The 21,595-nt window shown below is 49.9% G+C and overlaps 1 protein-coding gene across 1 annotated transcript in view; it reads right to left on the reverse strand.

Annotated features, from left to right (window-relative positions):
- The window catches only part of CCBE1 (collagen and calcium binding EGF domains 1), a 232,473-nt gene extending 217,525 nt beyond the window's left edge, over positions 1-14,948 (reverse strand). Inside the window, exons 1-2 of the mRNA XM_060613982.3 lie at positions 13,652-14,948; positions 13,210-13,290 (exon numbers count right to left, since the gene is read on the reverse strand). Coding sequence (XP_060469965.1) covers positions 13,210-13,290; positions 13,652-13,782 — 212 coding nt within the window. The 5' untranslated portion in view covers positions 13,783-14,948. The remainder of the gene's footprint in view (positions 1-13,209; positions 13,291-13,651) is intronic.
- Between the last annotated feature and the right edge of the window lie 6,647 nt (positions 14,949-21,595).

The following is a 21,595-nucleotide window of genomic DNA, read 5'->3' on the forward strand; positions in this document are numbered from 1 at the left end:
CTGGAGGTCTTGAAAGCAAGCAGACAGAAGCCAGCCGGTAGGGTGGGGTGTGACGGGAAGGGATGGCCTCAGACACTTCTGCAGAAGATGGGCTCCTGTGCTCACAGCCAAGAGAAGGTTTGCTTTCACGAGTATACACCCGGGGAGTAAAAAGACAGTCTCCTCTTTCGTGACGGGGCAACGGCAACTACCGAAGGCACTCGAGACACTCCGTGCGCAGCTCACGGATGGCGATCCCGTTTTTAAGGCGGATTAGAGAGAAGCATCCAGAACGCTCCACAGCATCCTCGCCCTTAAGATGTTCTTTAGGTCAAGCAGATCCCCCCGGGCTGTAAACTAAGCCCATTTCCGTTTGTTCTGCGCTCTGTGGAGTGCTCAGTCTCAGATGACCAGACCTGGAAGGAACTCAGTCAAAGCCCCAAGCTCCCACAACGGAGGATCAGAGGGTCAGCCCTAGAGGCTCACGGGGACCGGCACCCACAGCTCTAGGAGGGCAGTGACAGGTCATCCAGGTTCCAGCCCAGAGTACGCTCTAGCGGTACTAGGTTATCTGCTCCTTCCGATTCATTTCGGGAAAACGATCTACTTGAAATTCGCATCCTAAGTTTAAAACCTGAACCCAAGGCCTCGGGGAGGGCCCCTTGGCACTCACTTGCCTTACAAGGAGCTCCCCAGCGAGGAGCTGAATAAGGTGCATCCAGACAATGAAATACTATGCTGTAAAAGTGAGTTAGCGCCCTAGGTGATAAGAGGGGCTCCTCACCAATTACGGGGGGAAGCAATTCTAGAACAAGCCCATTTCCATAAGAGGCAAACTACAAATATTGTCACACCGGCACAGAGAAGAGCGAGACACACACTCTGGTCCCCTGGCAGTCACTACCCTGGAGAGGGAATTAGGGAGCACCCACGGTGAGAAGTCCCACATCACTAGGATGTGCAACGTGCACAGAGCAAGCATTGCGATTAAGAAGGGAAGATTTCCTCTTTTGCGTGTCCCTTTCCCTGCAGGAGCTTCAAAGCAGGGTTCCCTTTACCTGTTTTTCTACAAGAAGCATCTTCCCCTCATCATTATGGCAATTTCCTTTTGCAGCATCCTTAGAAGTGGGGACGAAACCCCCATCCCTTCAGGACACAGAGTGTCACCGTGGCCTTGGGAGCACCGAGGGCTGCACAGAATGACTGCAGAGATCGCATCAGATACACAGACCGAACGTGTCAGCACAATCCAACCACCGAGCTGTAGATAAGCGACAGGTTAAGTACACATCCCAAGACGATGCAATCATTTGAAAGGGACGGGGGAAACGGGCTCTTAAGAACAGCCAAGAGCAGATTCACTGAAGACTTCGGACTTGGTGGGGCAGCTTGAACAGAGCCCAATGGCTAAGAGCTATGAGGGTGGAGGAGGGGAAGTCTACACTGGAGATGTACCATGAGCCACCCCCCACCCCCCACCCCCCTCACGGCCCACAAGTGGCTCCAGGTGTAACAAGACCTCCTCCTCCTGCCCTGGACAGCAGGTGGCAGCTAGACTGCCAGAGCCTCCCAGGCTAGGCACCTCCAGCCCCGAGCAGCCTTTGTTAGTGACCTCAACGTGCCCTCCGCAAATAATTTTCATCTGTGCCGCAACCCGAAAACATGGTTCCCAAACACTAGGGGTCTCTGGGAAAAGACTTGAAAGACCGTGTTGGGGGTGGGGGCAGAGTGCTGAGGAAGTTGTCAGGATCCTTTCATGCCTGGAGATTTTAAATATCCGTTCCGATCACATCCTCTCTAATAGGGTGCCACACAGTATGCTGTCAGACTCTGAAAGTGGATTTCAAACTCTGAGGTCATTTACGCACCACTTTACCTTCCCAGCCTCCAATTCAAGGAAAGCCCTCTTTAAAGAGCCTCGGGAGCATATCCATCCAGGAAATGCAATTTCATTTCCTTTCTTGGTTTATAGTAATTTCTATTTCTAGGATTTAATCAACATGATTGCTGTTACTCAAAAAAAAAAAAAAAAAAAAAAAGGCAATTTTTTGCACATAGCCATGCACTCTATGTAGACCTATTTGGGGACTGCCTGGCTTAAGGCCATATGGTAAATATGGGGCTCGGGGGATAACCATACAAACTAGAGCATGTTGTTTTGTGTTCAATTGCAAACCTACAAAAAGCCTCACGTTTGCTAGGGATGGAGAGGTTCTTTCGGTGCTCAGAACACTGAAGAAAAACCTAAAGATGGAACGGGAAGAGACTGACGGCACACAGATTTCCTATCACACCATGTGGAAAAAAACGGTGCTTGCGTTTGATGCTTGCAAGGAAAGAAAAACACAGCTTGACATTGAAAAGCTTTCATTTATAATACGCTGAGCCATGTTTATATCTTGGGAGAAGGTTCATGCAGTGCAGCAACAAAGCAAAATGTTTTTTTTTTTTTTTTTTAAAAAGCACCAGAGGTCACTAAGTAGCTCCAAACACCAAGCTGCGAGCCTTCAAGAGGGAAAGAGCAAGCGGTGGGGTCTGCACAAGAGACTTCGAGGTGCTCAGCTTCAGAAACGCAGACGAGCTCAGGAAGACCAGTCTTACCCTCCCTGACTCACCTGCACCCACACCATCGCTCCCCCAGCTGCCCTCGAATCACCACCCCCCCACCCCGACCCAGGAGTGGAAAGGAGATGTAGGGAGAAAGACTGGGACCTAACAGACAAGGGATGAGGACACCAGGCTGATAGATGGTCCACCGACACAAACTGTAAATTCCCCCATTGAGGGGCACGGACCCGCAAGGAAAGACAGGAGGACCCAGCTCCAGAAGTAACCGTTTATCCTCTGGCAAAGAGCCAGGCTGCGCACTACTCCCTTTTGCCCTTTGCTCCAAGGTTTTCAGCTTTGGCTACAAGTTGAAATCACGCACGGAGCTTTGAAATTCCCTGGTACCAGGTACGCCCACCCCCAGAGTTTCCGACGTACCTGGGTCTAGCATGCTATGTAGACACTAGGGTGGTTTTTTTTTTCCGAACACTCACAAAGGGGTTCCAATGTGCAGCCCAGGTTATGAATCCCTGCCCGTGGCTCTACGTCAGAAGCAAAGAGGAGCCACAGGAGAGCGAGCAAACCCTCGAACGACGGATCAGGACCGTGCGTCTCAACGTAACATGCATAGGAAACACCTGAGGACCTTGTCTAGATGCAAGATTCTGCTTAAGATCTGGAGTGGGGCCTCAGCACCTTCAGTTCCGATGCCTCTACGTAAGGGTCAGAACAGTCTACGGCCTCCATCTGATGTCCACCTAGAGAGGTTCCAAAGAAGTGAATGTTACAAATAACATTGTGGTTTATGCGATTTTCGATAGTTTAAGCCTTTTCTTTCTTCAGTGGCACTGAAGGCCCTTAGCTGCATTCGATCACTCAGGATCACCAGGGCAGACAGGGCCGCTCGTGGGAATTACAGTACGTACATAAAACATCCCCCCCCGCCCACACACACACGGCCCAGTGTGTGCTGTGTTTTATTGGGAGGGCAGGTTACAGGGCTGTATCGTGACCTCCCCAAAGCTGAAGTCTGAATGAACTCCAGTCCCTCAGGGTGGGACTGCATTTAGAGATAGGAGCTTTGAAAAGCTCACGACTTAAAATGAGGTCATTAAGAGGGGCCTGACCCGATATGAAGTGCTGTCCTTACAAGAGAGGATCTGGTGAAGACGCCAGGAGGCAGCAACGGTCTGCAAGCCAAGGAGACGCTTGGAAAGGGATCAGTTCTATCAACACCTTCAGCTCAGACTTCTGGCCTCCGAAATTGTGAGAATGGGGTTTCTGTTAATGCCACCCGAGCCTAGGTCATTTGGGCAGGCCTAGCAAATGGACATGGGGGGGGCGCTTGGGTTGTTGGGTCTACTTTTGAGAATCTGTCTTACACTTTCAGCCATTCCTGTGGAATAGACATTCCTGTCTCTAGCACTTCCTCTCCCCTCTAAATGCCACTTTTTGGTTTGTGGTTGGCAGGAGGAAAGCAAGGTAACCAGAAGATCAGGCCCTTAGGAAGAACTGTGGGTAAGAACATAGGTTCTGGAGTCAGACGGTTTGCCTTAGAAGCTGGGCTCTGCCACGCACCTGCTCTGGGACCTTGAGCAGGAACGGGCACGCAGACTCACAAGGAAAGCAGCCACCCCACTTGTCGCTGTGGTTTCGGTATCCGAACTCCCTCTGTCGTCTCCTTTTCCAGCTGTGTTCCGAATAGAAACTGGTGCCTGGGGCACCCGGGTGGCTCAGGCACCAGACCCTTGATTTCAGCTCAGGTCATGATCCCAGGGTCGTGGGATCGAGTCCGTGTCAGGCTCTGCACTCACAGCATGGACCCTGCTTGGGATTCTCTGTCCCTCTCCGGCTTGTGTGCTCACTCTCAAACAAAAAAAAAATTAAAAAGAAAAAGAAACTGATGCCTGTAGTAACCTCCATAGAAGTACAGGGTTCCTGTATGAAACTTCTTTCCCTGTGTCTGCCCAGCTAGGCCAGAAGGTACAAGAGGTCTAGAAAACAAATTAGTATTCAATTTTTACTGACTTGCAAAAAAAAAAAAAGTCCTTCAAATTTTCCTCAGAGATAGAATCTCACCGACATTGTGTTCTACATTCTTCTAACTTTCAGGGACTACCAGAACTCAATTCCAGTGCCATTTTTTGGAACATCCTTGCCTGCAAAGAAGGTCTTCGTGGATTCCTAGGAAGGCAACCTCTGCCCGGCCATGCAACTTTTCCACCACAAAAATCATGAGCTGTGTCAGTACAGACACCTCCCAGACGAAACCTGGGCCCGTTCATGACAGCAACGCCCAGTGACATCAAAGCAAGGCAGGGGGGCGCCAAGGTGCCCCATCTGCACCACCATTTAGCCTGCCTCATCTCTACAGCAACAGTGCTGGCTGGGCACACACCACAGGTCGCAAAAATTCCAAGTATTGATCTGTCACACTTCCCACACTCTTTTCACCTCCGTTTACTTGAATCCATGAAAATGGCAGTTACCAAGGTCAGAAGCTCCCACGTGACTTTAAGCATTTTCTCCAACTTCACCTCCAGAGGATGCTCTCTATTCCCTATCAAGTTTTTGTACCTTTTTTCCTCTTTGCCACGCCCCCATGGCATTCCTCTTAATAGGTCAGGTTGTGAGTCCAACCTTCCCCTTCCCCAAAAGGCCATTAGATTTGGCTTTCCCCCCCCCCTCAGACTATGGCTTCTAAATAGTTCTTTCCTTCACTTCCCTCACATGCTCAGTGTCAGAAGGCATCGCTAAGAAGTCTTTGTGATCTTTACAGAAAAGAGTTGACTTTTTAAAAAGCACTTCAGACTTTAAATTCAAAGGTTTAACGGCAGACACTGTGCTTAGTGGAATGGAGGAACAGAAGACTTCTTAGCCACAGAAGGAAAAATGTAATGTTGCAACTCTGATTTAGAGTAGCACCCCCCCCAACCCCGCCTTGAAAGGGTTTTGACGCATGTTCCTCAAGTAGGTACTATCATTTGATTTTTTGAAGGCAATGTTTCCCATGGTAGAAATTCAAAACAAATTCAGAGCAGTGGCTTGGAGTCAACACAACATGGGATCATCAATGCGCAAAGTCAGGAATTAAAGTATGGGGTTAGGGGTGGGGGAGGGGAAGATCAGCCTTGGCAAGCCATGGACTACTCAACTAGCACAGGAAGCCGGGTCTTGAGAACACGCACAAAAGCAGAAATTAGTACTCCACTACCCGCAATAAGGTCAGCTTTACAACACTGACAAGTTACATCCATTCATGGTATCTGGGGAGGAGGACTTGGGGCAGGGGTGGCAGGGGGTGGACAGAGTTCCAGCTTCCTGGAGATCAGGAAACCAAGTCACAAAGATGCACAGGTCAGGAGACCCAAATACAGTAAGGGAACAGAAAAGCAAGGACCTGAAGACAAAGCTGGCCAAAGGTCCCTAAAGTCACCTTCTTGAGACACTTCCATCTGTGGACAAGGTTCCAGATGGAGGACCCCACTCCCGGACCTCGTGTGAAGATGGCTCTGGAAGCTGACCAACTTTCTAGAGAGAGCCAGATGGTAAGGATCGGAGGCTTAGGGGGCCAAGTGAGGTCTCTGTTGCGTTTTTTTTTTTTTTTTAAGCTCTTTCAAGACCTACAAAGCATTCTTAGGCCAGAAGTTGTGGAAAACGTGCCTTGTGCCCTACTTCGCAGATTCCTGCCCTATCCCCAACTCCCAGAGCCATGTCCCAGAGCAGAGGAACCTCTCCTGGCCTCCCGCGGGCTCTCTACCAGCCACTGCTGTGATGACAACTGCCATCACCATTCCCCGGAAGCTGGGGGGGGGGGGGTGCTCACCAGAGTGGGGCAAACACAGGACGGCCCACAGACACAGCCAAGAAAGAAAGGTTGAGACCAGAGGTAAAGGCAGAGAACAGATGCAGTCCAGGTTTCCTGAAATCCCGAAGGGTAGGGAAAAATGATCTCGTCCACGCTCCGCCAGACAGAACGAGGCAGTCTGTTCACACCTCCAAGCTCCCACACACACTTTGGACTTGAAGCCAGAAAGAGGTGCTCTGCTCAAAGGGGGTTAAAGATGTGTAGACCTCGCACCCCACTCTCCCCTCTCCTCCCCAGAATGGAAATCGTCCAGGAAGTTCAGCTTACGACTACAGTGAACCAGGATGGGTTAGGACAACGAAGGAATGCGGAGGGACATTCCTCCTCACAACTGTCTGCCTCAAGTTACCGTTGGCAAACAGGAGGGTGGTGAGAGCCGAGGCGAACTGGTTGTTCCCAGCGGGCCCGTTCTGATGCTGGCATCCACCTGACAGGGCAAAGAGCCAGAGAATTCAGTTCTTTAATACCTTCCCATCCCAGTGATTCTTGGGAGAGACTGGAGGCACACGCTAACGTCTAACACCCCTGCAGAACTCTGGTTACCACCAGCCTTGGATTCTCAGGTTCCTGCTTGGCAGGGTTCTTGGGCTGAAAGGATACAGGTGGGCCCCTGGAATTTGCAAGCTCGTAGGCCCCCCAGATGTCACCTTAATCAGATGTGCGCCAAAAACAGCCCCAAAGACCTCGGACTCGAAATGCCTTTACTGAAAGAGAAATGGAATTAAAATCCCTAAGTCCTAGGAGGGTAGAGGTGCTTTTTTTTCCTGCCTTTTACACACACACACACACACACACACACACACACACAGGCCCCAGCAGTGTGCTTGGCACATAGGGACTCAAGCATTTGCTGAATAAACGAACCAAAATCGTTGGTAAAACTCTACAACTGCCCCACGGCTTCGTGGAAAAGAACGTAGCTTGAGAAACCCACGGATGTTGTAGTTGTGTATGTTTTCATCCCCAAAGAAAAGCAATCAACAGAGCAGAGATCTCTGTTCTCCGGACAATCAATGGCACTCCAAAGGCAAGACGCATTAACTCACAAAAGCAGGGAGGGTCCCGCCGGGCAGGCGGTGGTAGGTTTGGGGAAGCTGAACTCACTGACATGGAAAAGACTGATTGAAATGCAAACTTTCTCCTGAGCAGATAGAGTATTCTGGAATAAAGAGCGCCTTTGCTTTTTCCGGGTGCACCCACGCAGCTTCACTCAGATGAAGTTAATGTAGGAAGTCAGGCATCAATGACTTCAGGGACAATGAGCACGGCCAATGGAGCCACCTCAAAGGGCACCCCAGGGAAAGCACAGCCTTTTGTAGTGAATTCAATGCTTGGTTGTTTCCTAGCACTTTGTGTCGTTCCCCTGAGAAGGAGTGAAAAGTGATAGAGGCCCCTGCCTTGGCCGATACCTTCCCCCCCTCCCTGCCTCCCACACGGGTCCTTCCGCGGAAGATAAACGTGGAAGGGAGCAGGATCCCCCGTAAAAACGCAACCCCCGACTTCAAAGCCAGGGTCTATGGGACAGTTAACTACAGGCAGGAACACCCACGTTCTCTCCAGGTGCTACGGGAAGCACCAAGTGCATGGCATTAGTTGTAACTTCCAGACTCAGCACCTGTAACACGGCACTGGTTGAAACGGGTCAAGCCAAGAACCAACGAAAGGCATGACGGCATCTCAGCAGTGCAGGAAATCCAGTTTCTAAAAAAACAAAAAAAAGAAAACAAAACAGCTTCCTGTCCCTCAGGCTAGAAAAGGAGGCATACCTGGATAGAATAGCAACGTGAGTTCTAGAAAGGCTAAGTCAACTTCCGTTTGCTTGTCACGTTCAGTCACTTGACAAGGTACAGGACACTGTCCAGGCAGGAGAGTAGCCTCTGACGACACGGTCGCAGACCAGGGGACAGACACTCCAATACCCTTGTGAGGGCACCATCCAGTGACAAACAGGGTCTAACGCGGGGAAACCGAGGCTGCCTGCAATGTGCTTGTGATTTAATCAGTTCTGCACAAAGCTGTCTCTACCTGTGTCCTGCTCTTTTCATAGTACGCCCTCACTTTTAGATGGCTGGTCACAAGGATACAAACGCTTTCTGAACAAGGGACAGCATACCCCGAGTGAGAGAACAATTAGTCGCGGTGTGGCCACCTAGTGCCTGTTCTGAGCTATGCTGGCCACAGAACAGAGGCACAGAAGGGAGACGAGCAGGCTGGGAACTGGAAGGTTTGTTTCCTAGTCTTCCGGTCACCACCAAGAACACCCTTGATGACTCCAGACGAGACACAAGCCTTTAAGATTCTTTAAAGGGAGCTAACTAGGCCTCCCACCCACTCATCACGCAAGCAGGGTACCTTACATAGTCAGGAAGAAGCAAAGACCCACTCTCTGTAACTTTTCCCAAGGTACTGGATTTCTGACCTATCCCCACATTTGGAAAGCCATCTAAAAACTGCTGTGCCTGGGGGTATACGCTCTTTCCGGACACGGTCTGAGTTTTTCTTCCCCAAAACTGCCACCATCCTGTCCAAGACTTAGTGTCCAATCAGCATCTACCATGTGCACTCGATATGCCAAACATAATTCAGTAGTGATCATAAGGGGTAATCGTGAAACACATACATCAGCTCATTTGATCTTCAGGGTAACCCCGTACCTCCAGTACTAAGAATCTTCATTTTACAAAGGAGACCATTAAAGCAGGTTAAACTGTTGAAGGTCACAATTAATCAAGCTGGGATTCAAACCGGGACAGTTCCTGTTACTGCGGTTTTGACCTTCATGTCCTCCGTAGGAGCTCTGTGACCAGATCGTGCACTCGTCTTTTCTTCAACGTAGCCTCAGCTAGAGTCGTCAGCCTAGCAGCACAGCTCTAAGGGACTTTGCTGTCCTCCAAGTCTCAAACACACTTGCATGACTATCCCCTTAACTTCGACCTCTTAACAGGATTTGGCAATGCACACATTATGGAAAGGTGGGAGTTTTTGCATCCCTAAGTCATGATCTCCCACCGGACGGACCCCAAAAGCAGTACCTAAGGAGACTCTACGGAAAGACCTACCACGGAGGGGCAGCTACGGGCCTCGGAGGTCCAGGAATCACACAACAGTCACACCTAATGCAAATTAAGCACCTAACATAGTGTTAGTTTTCTCGTGCCCAGAAAACCATTCCTGGCCGCTTCGAATCTCTTCCCCATCCCGGGTAGTTACAGTCTGAACTGTAGGACGTTGAACTGGATCTATCCTCATGGTTTCAAAGGCCTTGGTCGAAAAATCAGGTCTATAAATGGAGATCAGAGACAGTAGCTTATTCTTTATATGCATTTTGTAAGGCTATCTTAAGGTGCTAACAGATTCTCAATGGGTGAGAAGTTATGTTTATCAGACACAGCCTCAAAAATCGGATTTTCTGGACCTTTCCTACACCACGGATTTTCATCTTCCAGGAGGCTTTAACTTGTCATTTTTATGGATAGACCCAACAAACAAAAGGTAAACGTTTTGTTCAAAGCTACGCGGTTGGGAAAGTCAACTTGTGGGAAAACCTTTAACAGCCACGGGAGGGTAACACCATGATAAAAGCATGCGCTTGGTTTCGCTAAACAGTCTGAGGGAAGAGGTCAGAGTTAGGGTACACTCCTTTACCAGTAGTTAAATCACGCTGCACCAGAGAAGTCTAAACAACCCAACCTGCACTCTACATGAGGCAGTTACCAGCATTCACTCGAGTGTTTGAACTTGGGGGCACTGGGCACAATGCACATTGGGGTGGAGAGTCTCCACAGACAGACCCTGTGGATAAGAGGAAACCCTTCAAGGAAGGAAAGCTGTACACATATGAACCAATTTTGGGTAGGACAAGGTCGTATAAAGTCCATTGTCTAAGACCGATGTCAAAGGCAGGGCTAATTCCAAAAAGAGCCATGGGGGGGGGGGGGGTGTCTTCTATCAGGGTCTTCTGAATGCACAGCCACCTGAATTTATAGTCTTAGATCCCAGAAAATTCTGCCTCCTAAGATACGCCCGGGATGATGAAAGGGCCTGGGCCCAGACTTTGAAGTCAGACAAGCCTGGGTTTGGATCTCGGCTCCCACGTGTATTAACTTGGCGACCCCAACCGAGTTTACTTAATCCTGGAGGCTTGGTTCCTCCCCCTGTAAAACTGAACCACCAATGCAGGCAGCCCAGTGGATTAGATGTGCATGTGACCTGCACAGAACAGGGCTGAGTACAAAGTCCTCAAAGTTGTCATTTAACAGAAGACAGACATGGAAAGGTACTGCTGAGATGAAACCGTGTAACCCAAGTGGGCACAGGTGGCAGGAAAGGGGTCCAGAATGAACATTCTGAGCCCATCTTTTATTCTCTAGATCATTTAGGGTTCCATTTACTTTTGAGTAACAGATCCAATACTAAAATGAACATGGCAGAAGGGAGTAAAATCCTTCGTTCCTCTCCCTCACCGAAGTCACATAAAATCATTTAACAAGTTCAGCAGGGACTTCTACAGTTCACCAGTGCTAAAAACTGAGGACAAGCGGTAACGAGTGGGGACCATCCATCTGCATTCCCTAAATGGCAACTCCACTACTGTACTGAAGCTTAATCCAGGGTCAGCCAAGATGTGAAGAGTCTTGTTTCCCGGAAGGATGGTCCTTTCAGTGTTCAGTTAACGTGGTAGGAGGGACAAGGTGTGCACCTGCAGAAGCCTCTGTGCTCCTCGAAGGCTCGGTCTAAGTGGGTTTGCAGCGACCAGGTTGAAGACCGTGGTTCCTAGAGAAGGGCTTCACCTTTAACGTAATTGCGCTAACAGGCTCTGATTTGGGAGGTCAGGGGCAGGCCTCGAGACTAACAAGCTCCTAGAGGATGCTGGTTTGCAGATCACTTGGGGTAGCAAGGGTCTACGGGGCTCGGCCCATCAATTCACAACCCAAGCACAATACTCCTGCAGCCGTGGGGTTCAAAAGCAAACAGGGGCAGCAGTTGCCAGCCATGGGGTTCAAAAGCAAACAGGGGCAGCAGTTGCCAACCTTGGACTTTACTCCCCTGACTTCGCGATTTCCTAGTCCAAAGCTAATGGAGTATACACAAAACTCTCGAATTCCATAAAACCAGAAAACAGGTACAGGGACCATTAGCCCCACTTTCCCCCCACTAAAAACCCCCTCCTCCCCATTCCATTCACCACCCCCCTCCAGAACAAAGCTCCTTACTTTGTGATAGAAAAGATAATTTGTTAACCCTCGAGTGTTTTAACAGCTATCCAAAGGAACAGCTTGTCAAGACATGGATAGGGTCTCGAGTTTGCGTAGAAAAAAAAGCCAGGGTTGTTAAACATCTGGGAAAAATGACAGTAACAGCGTAATGAAGTCAACTTAAGACCCCTATCAGGGCACCAGTGGTTTCTGAAAGTTAGACATGCATTCTGCAAAGGCCACTGCTTTATGTGCAGTCTGACCTTCAGGGACCTAACAAACGCGTAAACCATCTCAGGGACACTTTCCTCGTGAAGTTAGAGGCTTCGTGCTGTATTGATAGGAAAACCACATGTCCTAGTACTGCAGTCACGTGGAGGACAGCGATCCTCGTGCCCATACCCTCTCATCTCACCAACTGGGTGACCTTGCTTACCCAGTTAACCTCTTCTAGCCTTTACACCTGCAAACTGAACGGACTCACCCGCCCCCCAACCCCATGTGTTCAGTGTTGACTACTCATGTCCTGGAGACCACCCTTCCCAAGCCCAAGGAGTATGGACTCGCTTACATGATAGTCCGCTGCCAGTGGCAGATTTTAGAGCACAGTACATAATGTAACTGATTACCAGCTTTTAGATCATTTAACTTGCCAGCCCTGGAAACACATGCAAGCTTTTGAGCGTGTGAAATAAGGTTTCTACAGCTGAAAACATGGTAATGCTGTAACAGATGAACCCAAGAGTAAAGCTTTCTTCCAAATTCACTTGGGGGGACTTCCAGATTATCTTGTAGGATTTATCCTGGCACCCCAGAGTGTAGGACCACCCCCCCTGAAGACAGTGTGGCACGGGTGTGAGATTCCCATCTCGCACAGTACTTTTAAAAGGCAACTTGTGTTCATGGGTACGTGTTTCCCATCCAGGGAAAGCACGGAAACAAGCCAGGAACTCGAAGGTGAAAACAAACGGACCCTCACCTCTGAGGTAGCAAGCAGGGAATAGGGATTCTCTCCTTTTGTTACTGAGAACCACCTGGGAAGTACTTCCCAATTTATAGACCCCCGAACCAGGGGTAATTTTAACAGCCATCCAGGTCATCTGTGGACTGCATTTTCAGGAAATCCTCTCCTTATGGCTCAATCTCGACGTTGTTTTCGCTCAACACAACTACGTCCACAGCCCGCAAACCTCCCCCACCCTTTTGCCCAGAGACCGTGACAGTGTCACAAGGCCCCGGTAATTGTCAACGTTTCTAAACAAAACGCAAACGCCACCAGCCGTGTTTGCTGTGGCGCACGGTTTGATACCCACGGTCCGATCCCCTTTCCTTAGAAGCTTCCAGCCTCCTCTTCTCAGATGGCCACCACGCAAGGTATTCCGGGAAGCGGTAAACAGCTCGGGGTCTCAGGTGCACTTAGGTGCAAGCCCCAGGTTCACACTCGGTCGCCCGTCATCGCTTTAGCCCCAAAACCGCACCAGAAGGGTTGCGCCCAAGAACTCCCCGAGCACGTCCCGGCGCAAAGCGAGCGCGTCTCCAAACCCCTCCTCTGCGGAGCCGCCTTTCCAAGCAGCCAGGCAGGGTGCGCCCTGGCGGACTCGGCAAAGCCCCAGGGCTTACCTGAAACACGTGGTGAGCTCACCCGAAGACTTCAGACACGGGTATTTCGTCGTGGCGATCTTGTTTTCCGAGCAGATCTCCCTAAGGAGAAAAGGTCGAGGGGCAACTTCGCTCGCTGGCCACGGGAGAGGGGAGGGGCAGGGTGCGCGAGGGTGGCAGGGAGCGGCGTCCCAGAGCGCGGACGCACAGTGGCCTCGGGGGCTGGGCCTGGCGGGGGGGGGGGGGTCCCCGCGCGCGAACCGAGCCCCCAGGACGGCGGTAACAGGGAACACCGACCCACTGATGAGGGGACCCCGGGCGGGGAGCCGAGTTTTATGCCGCCTGGGAGAGCCGAGCACCCAGCCGGCGGAGCGAGGGCATGCGGGTGCCTGGGGGAACCGGGGGGGTACCGCCCGCACCCCGAGAGCCGGGCGCCCACCAAGCCGGGGCTGGCAGCGCTTACCTGTCGCCGTCCTCGGGTTCCTCTCGGTAGCTCCACGTGTGTCCCAGCGCCAGGAGCAGCAGCAGCGGACCCAGGCTCCTGCCCAGCTGCCCCCTCGCCACTCCTCCCCGACTCGGAGGTGGCGGCACCATCAGGGAAGCTCCCGGCCTCTTCCCGGCAGCGCCGGAGCTCTCTCCCCGCCTGCGCCCGGCTCGTCCGCGGCCGCCGCCTTCCCTCTCCCCGGCAGGGGGCGCCGGAGAACAGGGGCGTCTGCGCCACCTGCGCGAGGCACGGGGCTGGGGCCGTCGCGGGGCCTGGGGTCAGGGCCAGGAGCCGGGTACTGGGTGCAAATTCCGCGGAGGGGCGGGTGGAGGGGTCGTCTGCGGTGCACGGCCGGCGCGAGGGTCGCGGGGCCTAAGCCGGCTCGCCCGGGAGGTTCACTCCGGATCCACAGACTCACCGGACTCGACTTTGGGCTGCGCCCTCGCCGCTCTCCTCTTCCTGGGCTGGGAGGGAAGGGCAGGGCGCGCAGAGCCGGCGGCTGTGTGCATCTCGCTCCAGGGTCGCTCGACCGCGAGGAGGAGGAGGAGGAGGAGGAGGAGGAGGAGGAGGAGGAGGAGCTGGCTCGCACCCCCCGGAGAGGGAGGGGGAGCCCAAGGGTTAATCAGCCTTCTTCCTGGCGTCAGGTCACTTCTGAAGGCCAGGGCAGGCTTGCGGCTGCCTTTCCCCCTCCAGCGCCTACGCCGTGCTTTCCCGCCACCCCGGGCTTCACCCCGCAGGATTGGGGGGGGGGGGCGGGGGGAAGGAGTCGGAAAGCTACAGCGTCTCTCCACGCCCGAGACGGAGCAATTTACAGGGCGTAGTAGCCTGTCTTCCTTGGAACCTTAGAAGAAAGGTCTCCCGATCGGTTACACTTGTATCTAAAGCCGCTTTTTTCTCCCCAGCCCGTGGCCGAGACAAGTGAGGAGCTCCCGGCGGCTCTTCCTGGGGGCTTTTATAGCCTCTCGCCCTAATTGGCTTTCGTGCTGTTTCCACGCCCCGTGGGCCAGCACACGTGAGCGCTGGAAACTCCTGGAAGACCAGGTGAGGCGCGGAGGGGGCGGTTAATCACCGGCCCTGCGCGCTGCTGGTGAACGCGGCGGGGTTCGCGCGGAGCCAAAGCCCCGTGGGGGCGGTAAATCCGCTGGTTTGGTGACGACCCCGCCACCGTAATTCGTTACACCTCTGCATCGTAACGCTTCGCTGAACATCAGGAGTTTTTCTGTGCCTGTTAAGGGAAAAACTCGTGACACAGACGTGCCGGACGGAGCCGGCAAGTGGTCGCGGCCCCGAAGTGCATGGCAAGAGCACGAGGTTGTAATGCCTGGCCTCTAACAGACGCGTGGTGTTTTGCAGCCGCGGGGCGAGAAGTAGCTTGTTCGCAAGTTACCGGTGTGAGATGTTTTGTTTCAGAATGTTCTGGTCAACTGAGAATTGCCAGGCGTATCACCCACACCTTGACATTTTTAATAGCAGTGGCGTCTTCCTCCCTTTGTAGAATGCTTTTAGATTTGCCACAGGGTTTTCACATTCATGAATGTGGATTTTATTGATACGCTATCCCTTGAAACTAGGAGTCTGATTTCTTAGTTCAGTGAGATGTTTTTCCCCAGCAACGCTCACACGGAGACAGCAGACCAGAAAACAGACTCAGTACTGAAATACGGTGCTACACACACGAAGTAAAATGGGGAGACTTCCCTCATGAATGTTTGTGATTGGTTGATTTACTTTTTATTTTTGAGAGAGACAGAGAGAGAGCTGGGGAGAGGGGCAGGGGGAGAGAGCGAATCTTAAGCAATCTTTGCACTCAGCTCAGAGCCCATCGCGGGGCTCCATCCCAAGACGGTGGGATCATGACCTGATCGGAAACCAAGAGTGAACGGACTGAATCACTCAGGCACCCCTATGAGTTTTAAATGAGGTAATACATATAAAGTATTTTTCACAGTGCCCAGCATGTATTGTGTGCTCAGCAGACATTAACTGGTAGCGTTTTTAAATTTTTTTTTCAACGTTTTTTATTTATTTTTTGGGACAGAGAGAGACAGAGCATGAACGGGGGAGGGGCAGAGAGAGAGGGAGACACAGAATCGGAAACAGGCTCCAGGCTCCGAGCCATCAGCCCAGAGCCTGACGCGGGGCTCGAACTCACGGACCGCGAGATCGTGACCTGAGCTGAAGTCGGACGCTTAACCGACTGCGCCACCCAGGCGCCCCACTGGTAGCGTTTTTAACATAATTATTGCACGGATCTTTCCGTTTTAACGTTCTAGTTTTTTCTGCTTTCTAGATAAATGGAAGTTTATTTCACAACAGTTGTTTGGGTTTCCAAGGAGATAACCTCTCTAAGCACATGAAAAATGCAGGCATCCTGGGACTGGTGAAAATTGTATTACTTTAGATTGCACCATAGGCATGTTTAATCTCCATCTTGCAGGGAGGACGCTATGCTGTAGGAGGTTCTCGTTTTATTTTATTACCAATTATTCTGATATTTTGCTATATTTTTCTCATTGTTACTTGTTTTGTTTTTCTGCTGTTGCATTGTGGATGTCCGTACTACAAATAATAGAATGGCGAGGGAGATTCGTTATTACTTTCATTCAATAGTTAATGAGCCACATACGGAGACATGCAGCTTTGCAGAGAAGGATTTTCAGGCTGCAAAATGCTAAGAGCAAGACCATGCCCATTACGCACAGCTGGTGGCAGAAGATTGGGGACAAAGCCAACTTTGCCGCCACCTTATTTTCAGCCCACTGCACTGAGCACATATGACAACGAGGCATCAGAGCATGTGCTGGGGCCAAGCAATCAGCCCAGCTCTGCCTGAAGAGGAAATCCCAGGAGTGGCTGGTCAGAGCGTTTCTGGAAGAGGTGAGCCGGAGCAGAGACCTGGAGAAAACCTTTGCCCGGAGGCCTGGAATTTAAACTCATTGGCAGCTACTGATAGCACGACATGTAGTGTCAGCCTTTGGGGGGCTGGGCTGGAGAACACAACCAAACAGAAGGAGATGAGATGGCCTTGTATGGATACCAGTTCCCCCAAAAGTTAAACACGCCTGCAAAAAAACAAAACCTACATTTGCTCAGGCTGCAGCCTGCATGGGAGCTGTCAGAAGGAGACTGAGTGTGGTGGAGACCTCCGGGGTCTTAGGTTTTCTGTCGCGACACCCTCATTCCTTCCCCGACCATGCACGAGCTCCCCACTCCCCGGCTCGCCCCTACAATCTGCCCCGTTTCTCATTTATGAGACATTGGATGAGAGCCCTCACCTAGTGCCTCTTTCACAGGAGTGTGGCAAAGATTAATGATAGGGACCTAAAGTCTCCTCAGGGGAGTCTCTGGATGATTCTTTCTTTTCAGCATACCATTCTCCGCGATGTTTTCCATACAGACCTGTCAGCTTCCCTGAAACAAACCAGAGGGTGGACTGTTATACAATTTACCATGTCCCAGGGACATGGGGCTGTGTCTAGGGCGTTAATGTACAGACTCAGCTGTGGGTTAGACTCCCTGGTGGACTGGATATTGAGTGTAGGGGGCAGCGTGGAAGGAGACTGCTTAACTGGAGAATCTAGATGCCAGCATGTGAAAGCAAAGTGAAAGGAAAAAAGAAAAGTAAAACTAGGTCCTAGGGCCCTTCTAAATGAGACCAGTGGCCTTTTCCACTCATTTTTAAGGGAGCCCAATAACTTATTTGGAGAAAATAGAAAAAAGAGATCGATAAAAAAGATAAATTACTGTAAGAAACAGGAGCCACCAGTTGAGGGCACAAGTCATGTCATTTTATTTGTTTACATTTTTTTTTTTATAAAAAAGGATTTGTGGTGGCTGACAAAAACATACTATCTTCCAGTGTGTCTATTTCTCTATATTATATGCATTATGTATAGGATATTCTATACAGAATCGAGTAAGATTAGGTAAAGCAACTAAGGCAAAGGCAAAGTCAGGATAAATAATAAAATGAAGCTGAAGTTAGTTGGCAGGATCATCATATAGAAAGTCCTGTGCTACGTTCAAAGCAGATCACAAGTCAGTTCTCAGATTCTCAGACGTCAGTTCAAGATAATTCCATGATCAGTTAAAAAATTCAAGGTAGCTGTAAAGGAAAAGCCTATAAATTGCTCAAAAAAAAAAAGTCACAGATTTTTCCTGTTGGTCTCTCTGAAATATGGCAACAATCCTCTGTCAGGTAAAGGTCTTGTCATAGAAACAAGACTCAACAAGTGTGGGTAGAGTTCTTACTGAATTTGAGTGATATGCATACAATATAATTCCCCGAAATAAACAGGTTGCCCTGATACCTTTCCTTCAGTTTCGGTTTTGATCACCCTCCAGCCAGGTTGGCTTAGAGAAACAGGGCTACACCTTGAAAAGTGTTTAAATGTGCCAGTCTCCAAGCCATTGTGAGGAAATGCTTCAGGCAAGAAAACTCAAACATGTCAACACAGTAAAAGGGTTTTAAAGTCCTAGTTTCTGGGGTGTGTATGCTGTCTTTGCACTTGGTCTGCCTTCGTTTTAACTTGCACAAATTCTGAACATATATTGAAGCTATGGATCTCTGGAATTTTCTCCCAGAACAGGAAGAAACATCGGATTCCTACACCCATGACAGAATCCCAATTTTTGCCAAACTTTGAAATGAAACCAATCTTAAAAGATTAGTTAGCCCATGTGTCTATAGGCTGCTAAAAGAAAACCGTACAAACGATGAAAATGAGTGAGAACTTACTTGGTTGAATGTCTAAAAACAAAATCAAGAAACATTGTTTATGCAGTTTGGATGTTGTATTCTTACACACACACACACACACACACACACACACACACACACACACTGAGTCCCTGTCTGGGGTTTCTCCCAAAGGAGGAGCTTGTTGAAACAGTAGGAATTGGCAGCCTCCTCGACCCGTGGAGTTGTAGGATCAGACCCTGGGTTTCTAGAAGTGTGTTCTAACACCACTCAACTTTGCAGCTCCTTCTGGGACACACGGAGGCTACAGCATATGCAGCTGAGATGGCCCCATCTCTTGGGTCCCCACAAGCACACACAAGGAAGGATAAGGGGCCAGCACTAGAGGTAAGACCAGTGGCTCATACCTCGTGATTGATCTCTGGTCAAGTAAGTGGAATCAGAAGTATCCCAGGATTGGGGCACCTGCATAGCTCAGTGGGTTAAGCATCCAACTCTTGATTTCGGCTTACGTCATGATCTCCCAGTTCGTGGGCTCAAGCCCCCATTGGGCTCTGCACTGACAGCACAGAGCCTTCTTGGGATTCTCTCTCTCCTTCTCTCTCTACCCCTCCCCCCCCCCAGATTAAAAATAAATAAACTTAAAGAATTATCCCAGCATTTATCAGCTGATTCCTTTGAGTATCAGCCACTCCAATACACAACTTCTGTGCTTTATTTGTGTAGGGCCAACTCTGTTTATATCCCTTTCCTCCATGGGGTTAAGAGTTCTTATTTAACATTTATTGAGAACTGGGAGATACTCAGCTCAGTAATATGATATCAAGCCAACTTGACAGGTAATAAGAATGTTGACCTTAAAAGTTTTCCAATAGGAGCCAAAATGCCCTTTGGGATATCTTGGTGGAATAAAGATAATTTTATTACCCATTGCTAGCAGATCACAAGTACTTACTGTAATCTATAATTAAAATATATTTTTCCTCGGGATATGAGGTTGACTTTACCTCCCTCTTTAAAAAACGGACTCATTCAGAAATGGGAAGAAATTAGACTTAAAAACTCAGATTTACCTAGATTTAAAATCTAGCTTACAGCATAAAACCTCTGTGATCCTCATCAAATTGTGAAATCCTCCTGGGGCTCAGTTTATCCATATATAATATAGAAACAACAATCTTCAACTCATAGGATTGTTGAAAAGAGTGAATGAAATATACAACATGCCTGCTGCATCGGAGTCATACAGGATACCTAATATTATTTCAATTGTTTCTATTCAAAAATATTGATGCAAGTATGGTGGGCCATCCACCCTGTCAGCTCTAGTTTGCTTCCATAAGAGATAGTTTGGAGATGGATGGCCAAGGCTAGAGACATCCTGTCACAGAACAGGCTGTCACTACCACCATGCTTGAATTAGATGTTAGAATGACCAGGGCTCTGGGTGAGTCAAATCCACTAACAGTCGCTAGAAATGAGAATGTATATGCTTCTCCTTCGAGAATCACTATGCTTCTGAGTGCTGTGCTGACTTTTATTTTTTTTTTCAATTTTTAAGTTTATTTATTTATTTTTGAGAGAGAGAGAGAGAGAGAGAGAGGGAGGGGCAGAGAGAGAGGGAGACTGAGACTCTGAAGCAGGCTCTGCGCTGTCAGCCCAAAGCCTGACACGGGGCTTGAACCCACAAACCATGAGATCATGACCAGAGCTGAAGTCAGAAGCTCAACCGACTGAGCCACCCAGGCGCCCCAAGAAGGTGGGGTACGCTTCTTAACCAAAACAGGGGCCTATTCGCGCTATAATACCAAGAAAGCCACATTCTTACAAGCTGTTCACGGATGATGACTTTCCCAGGATTTGGCACAAAGAATGACAACGCAAATACTGGGCGTGTGTGGGCATTTTTTAAAGTGCTGCACAAGTATTATCTCATTTAATCCCTAATCCTCTGTCTCGGATTCTATTATGAGCTGCATTTTACAGATGAGGAAACTGCAGCCAAGATTTTAATTAACATCTGCCTAAGGTACCGAGTCAGGAGTACTGAGCTGGGTTTGAACTGGGGCATTTTTGGCCCCAGGGCCCATGCTCTCAACATTTACATTAAACTGCCCTTTGGAGAAGTGAGCATCTGGGCGGTTTTCTCCCAAGAGACAGGCTACACCTAGGATGTTTGTCCAGGGACGTGAGAACCTGGAGAGCCCAAGGTCCGCCACCCCAGCCGGTAACCCTGAGACTCCATCATGGTTCATGCGCAGACATGATCCTTCCTCGGCAGCTCCCCGCCAACCGGCTGGCCCCATACGTTCTCACCTCTGTGTTATTAGCTGACCTCTCTCTCCACGGCAAAGCTGAACTATATCCACGGGACCTGTCCTCATGGAGCCACACAGTCTGCTAGTTTACGTGGAATGCTGGCCCGAGAAGAATGAGCTCAGGTTTCAAAACTCTTGGCATTCTGGCATTTTCGCAAACCGTCCTTCCAGTTCTGTCCCTGGCCCCGAGACAGGTCTTTATCAGACCTAGAACTCTTACCGATTATGAAAGTACTCTGGGGGAGCAATCTTGCAGTCACCACAAAGAAATACCTACGCAAAGTATTTGTAAAACTTCAGAGGCCAGCGTGATCCCGTGGAATCTCCTTCCAACCCGAACCTGGTTGAGACCCAGAAAGTAGCTGCGACCAAAGTTGTGCTCAAGAAAGGTGGGGTTTTGGAGCCCCCTCCCCACTACCCAGAGCCCTCCCCCCCTGCCATTTGTCCCCATGCCCAGCGCTCAGAGGTTGCTGGCTTGTCTGCAATAGATGTTTAAAAGCAGCATGGGTTTGCATTCTTCTGTCCTAATCTTTACCAACAATGCAGGATCCCCAAGGAATGCCAGATAAAGAAGGCTGCCCCGGTTTAGGTTCCCTTAACTCGACACGCGTTTCCTTTCGTTTAGGTGTTTCAGGGCGACTGTCTGCCTTCTTTCTGCTTGATCGGTGATATCTGGACCGGAGTGTACCTTCAAGTATTGTTTATTTGGTTTGATCGCTGATAAGCGTCCTGATAATTCATCAGAAAGGGAGTTGGGACCTTGCATATCTTCTTCCAGCTCCAGCATTTATCTGCAGTGTAATTATAATGAGCCGGAAAGTTATGCGTATGCAATGTGACACGTCTTTGGCTCTCACATCTTCACGTCCTGATGGAAGACTGATGGGCCCTGGCCCCTCGTGTCGG

The sequence above is a fragment of the Panthera onca genome, chromosome D3, assembly GCF_046562875.1.
Source record: "Panthera onca isolate mPanOnc1 chromosome D3, mPanOnc1 haplotype 2, whole genome shotgun sequence".
NCBI classification, from domain to species: Eukaryota; Metazoa; Chordata; class Mammalia; order Carnivora; family Felidae; genus Panthera; species Panthera onca.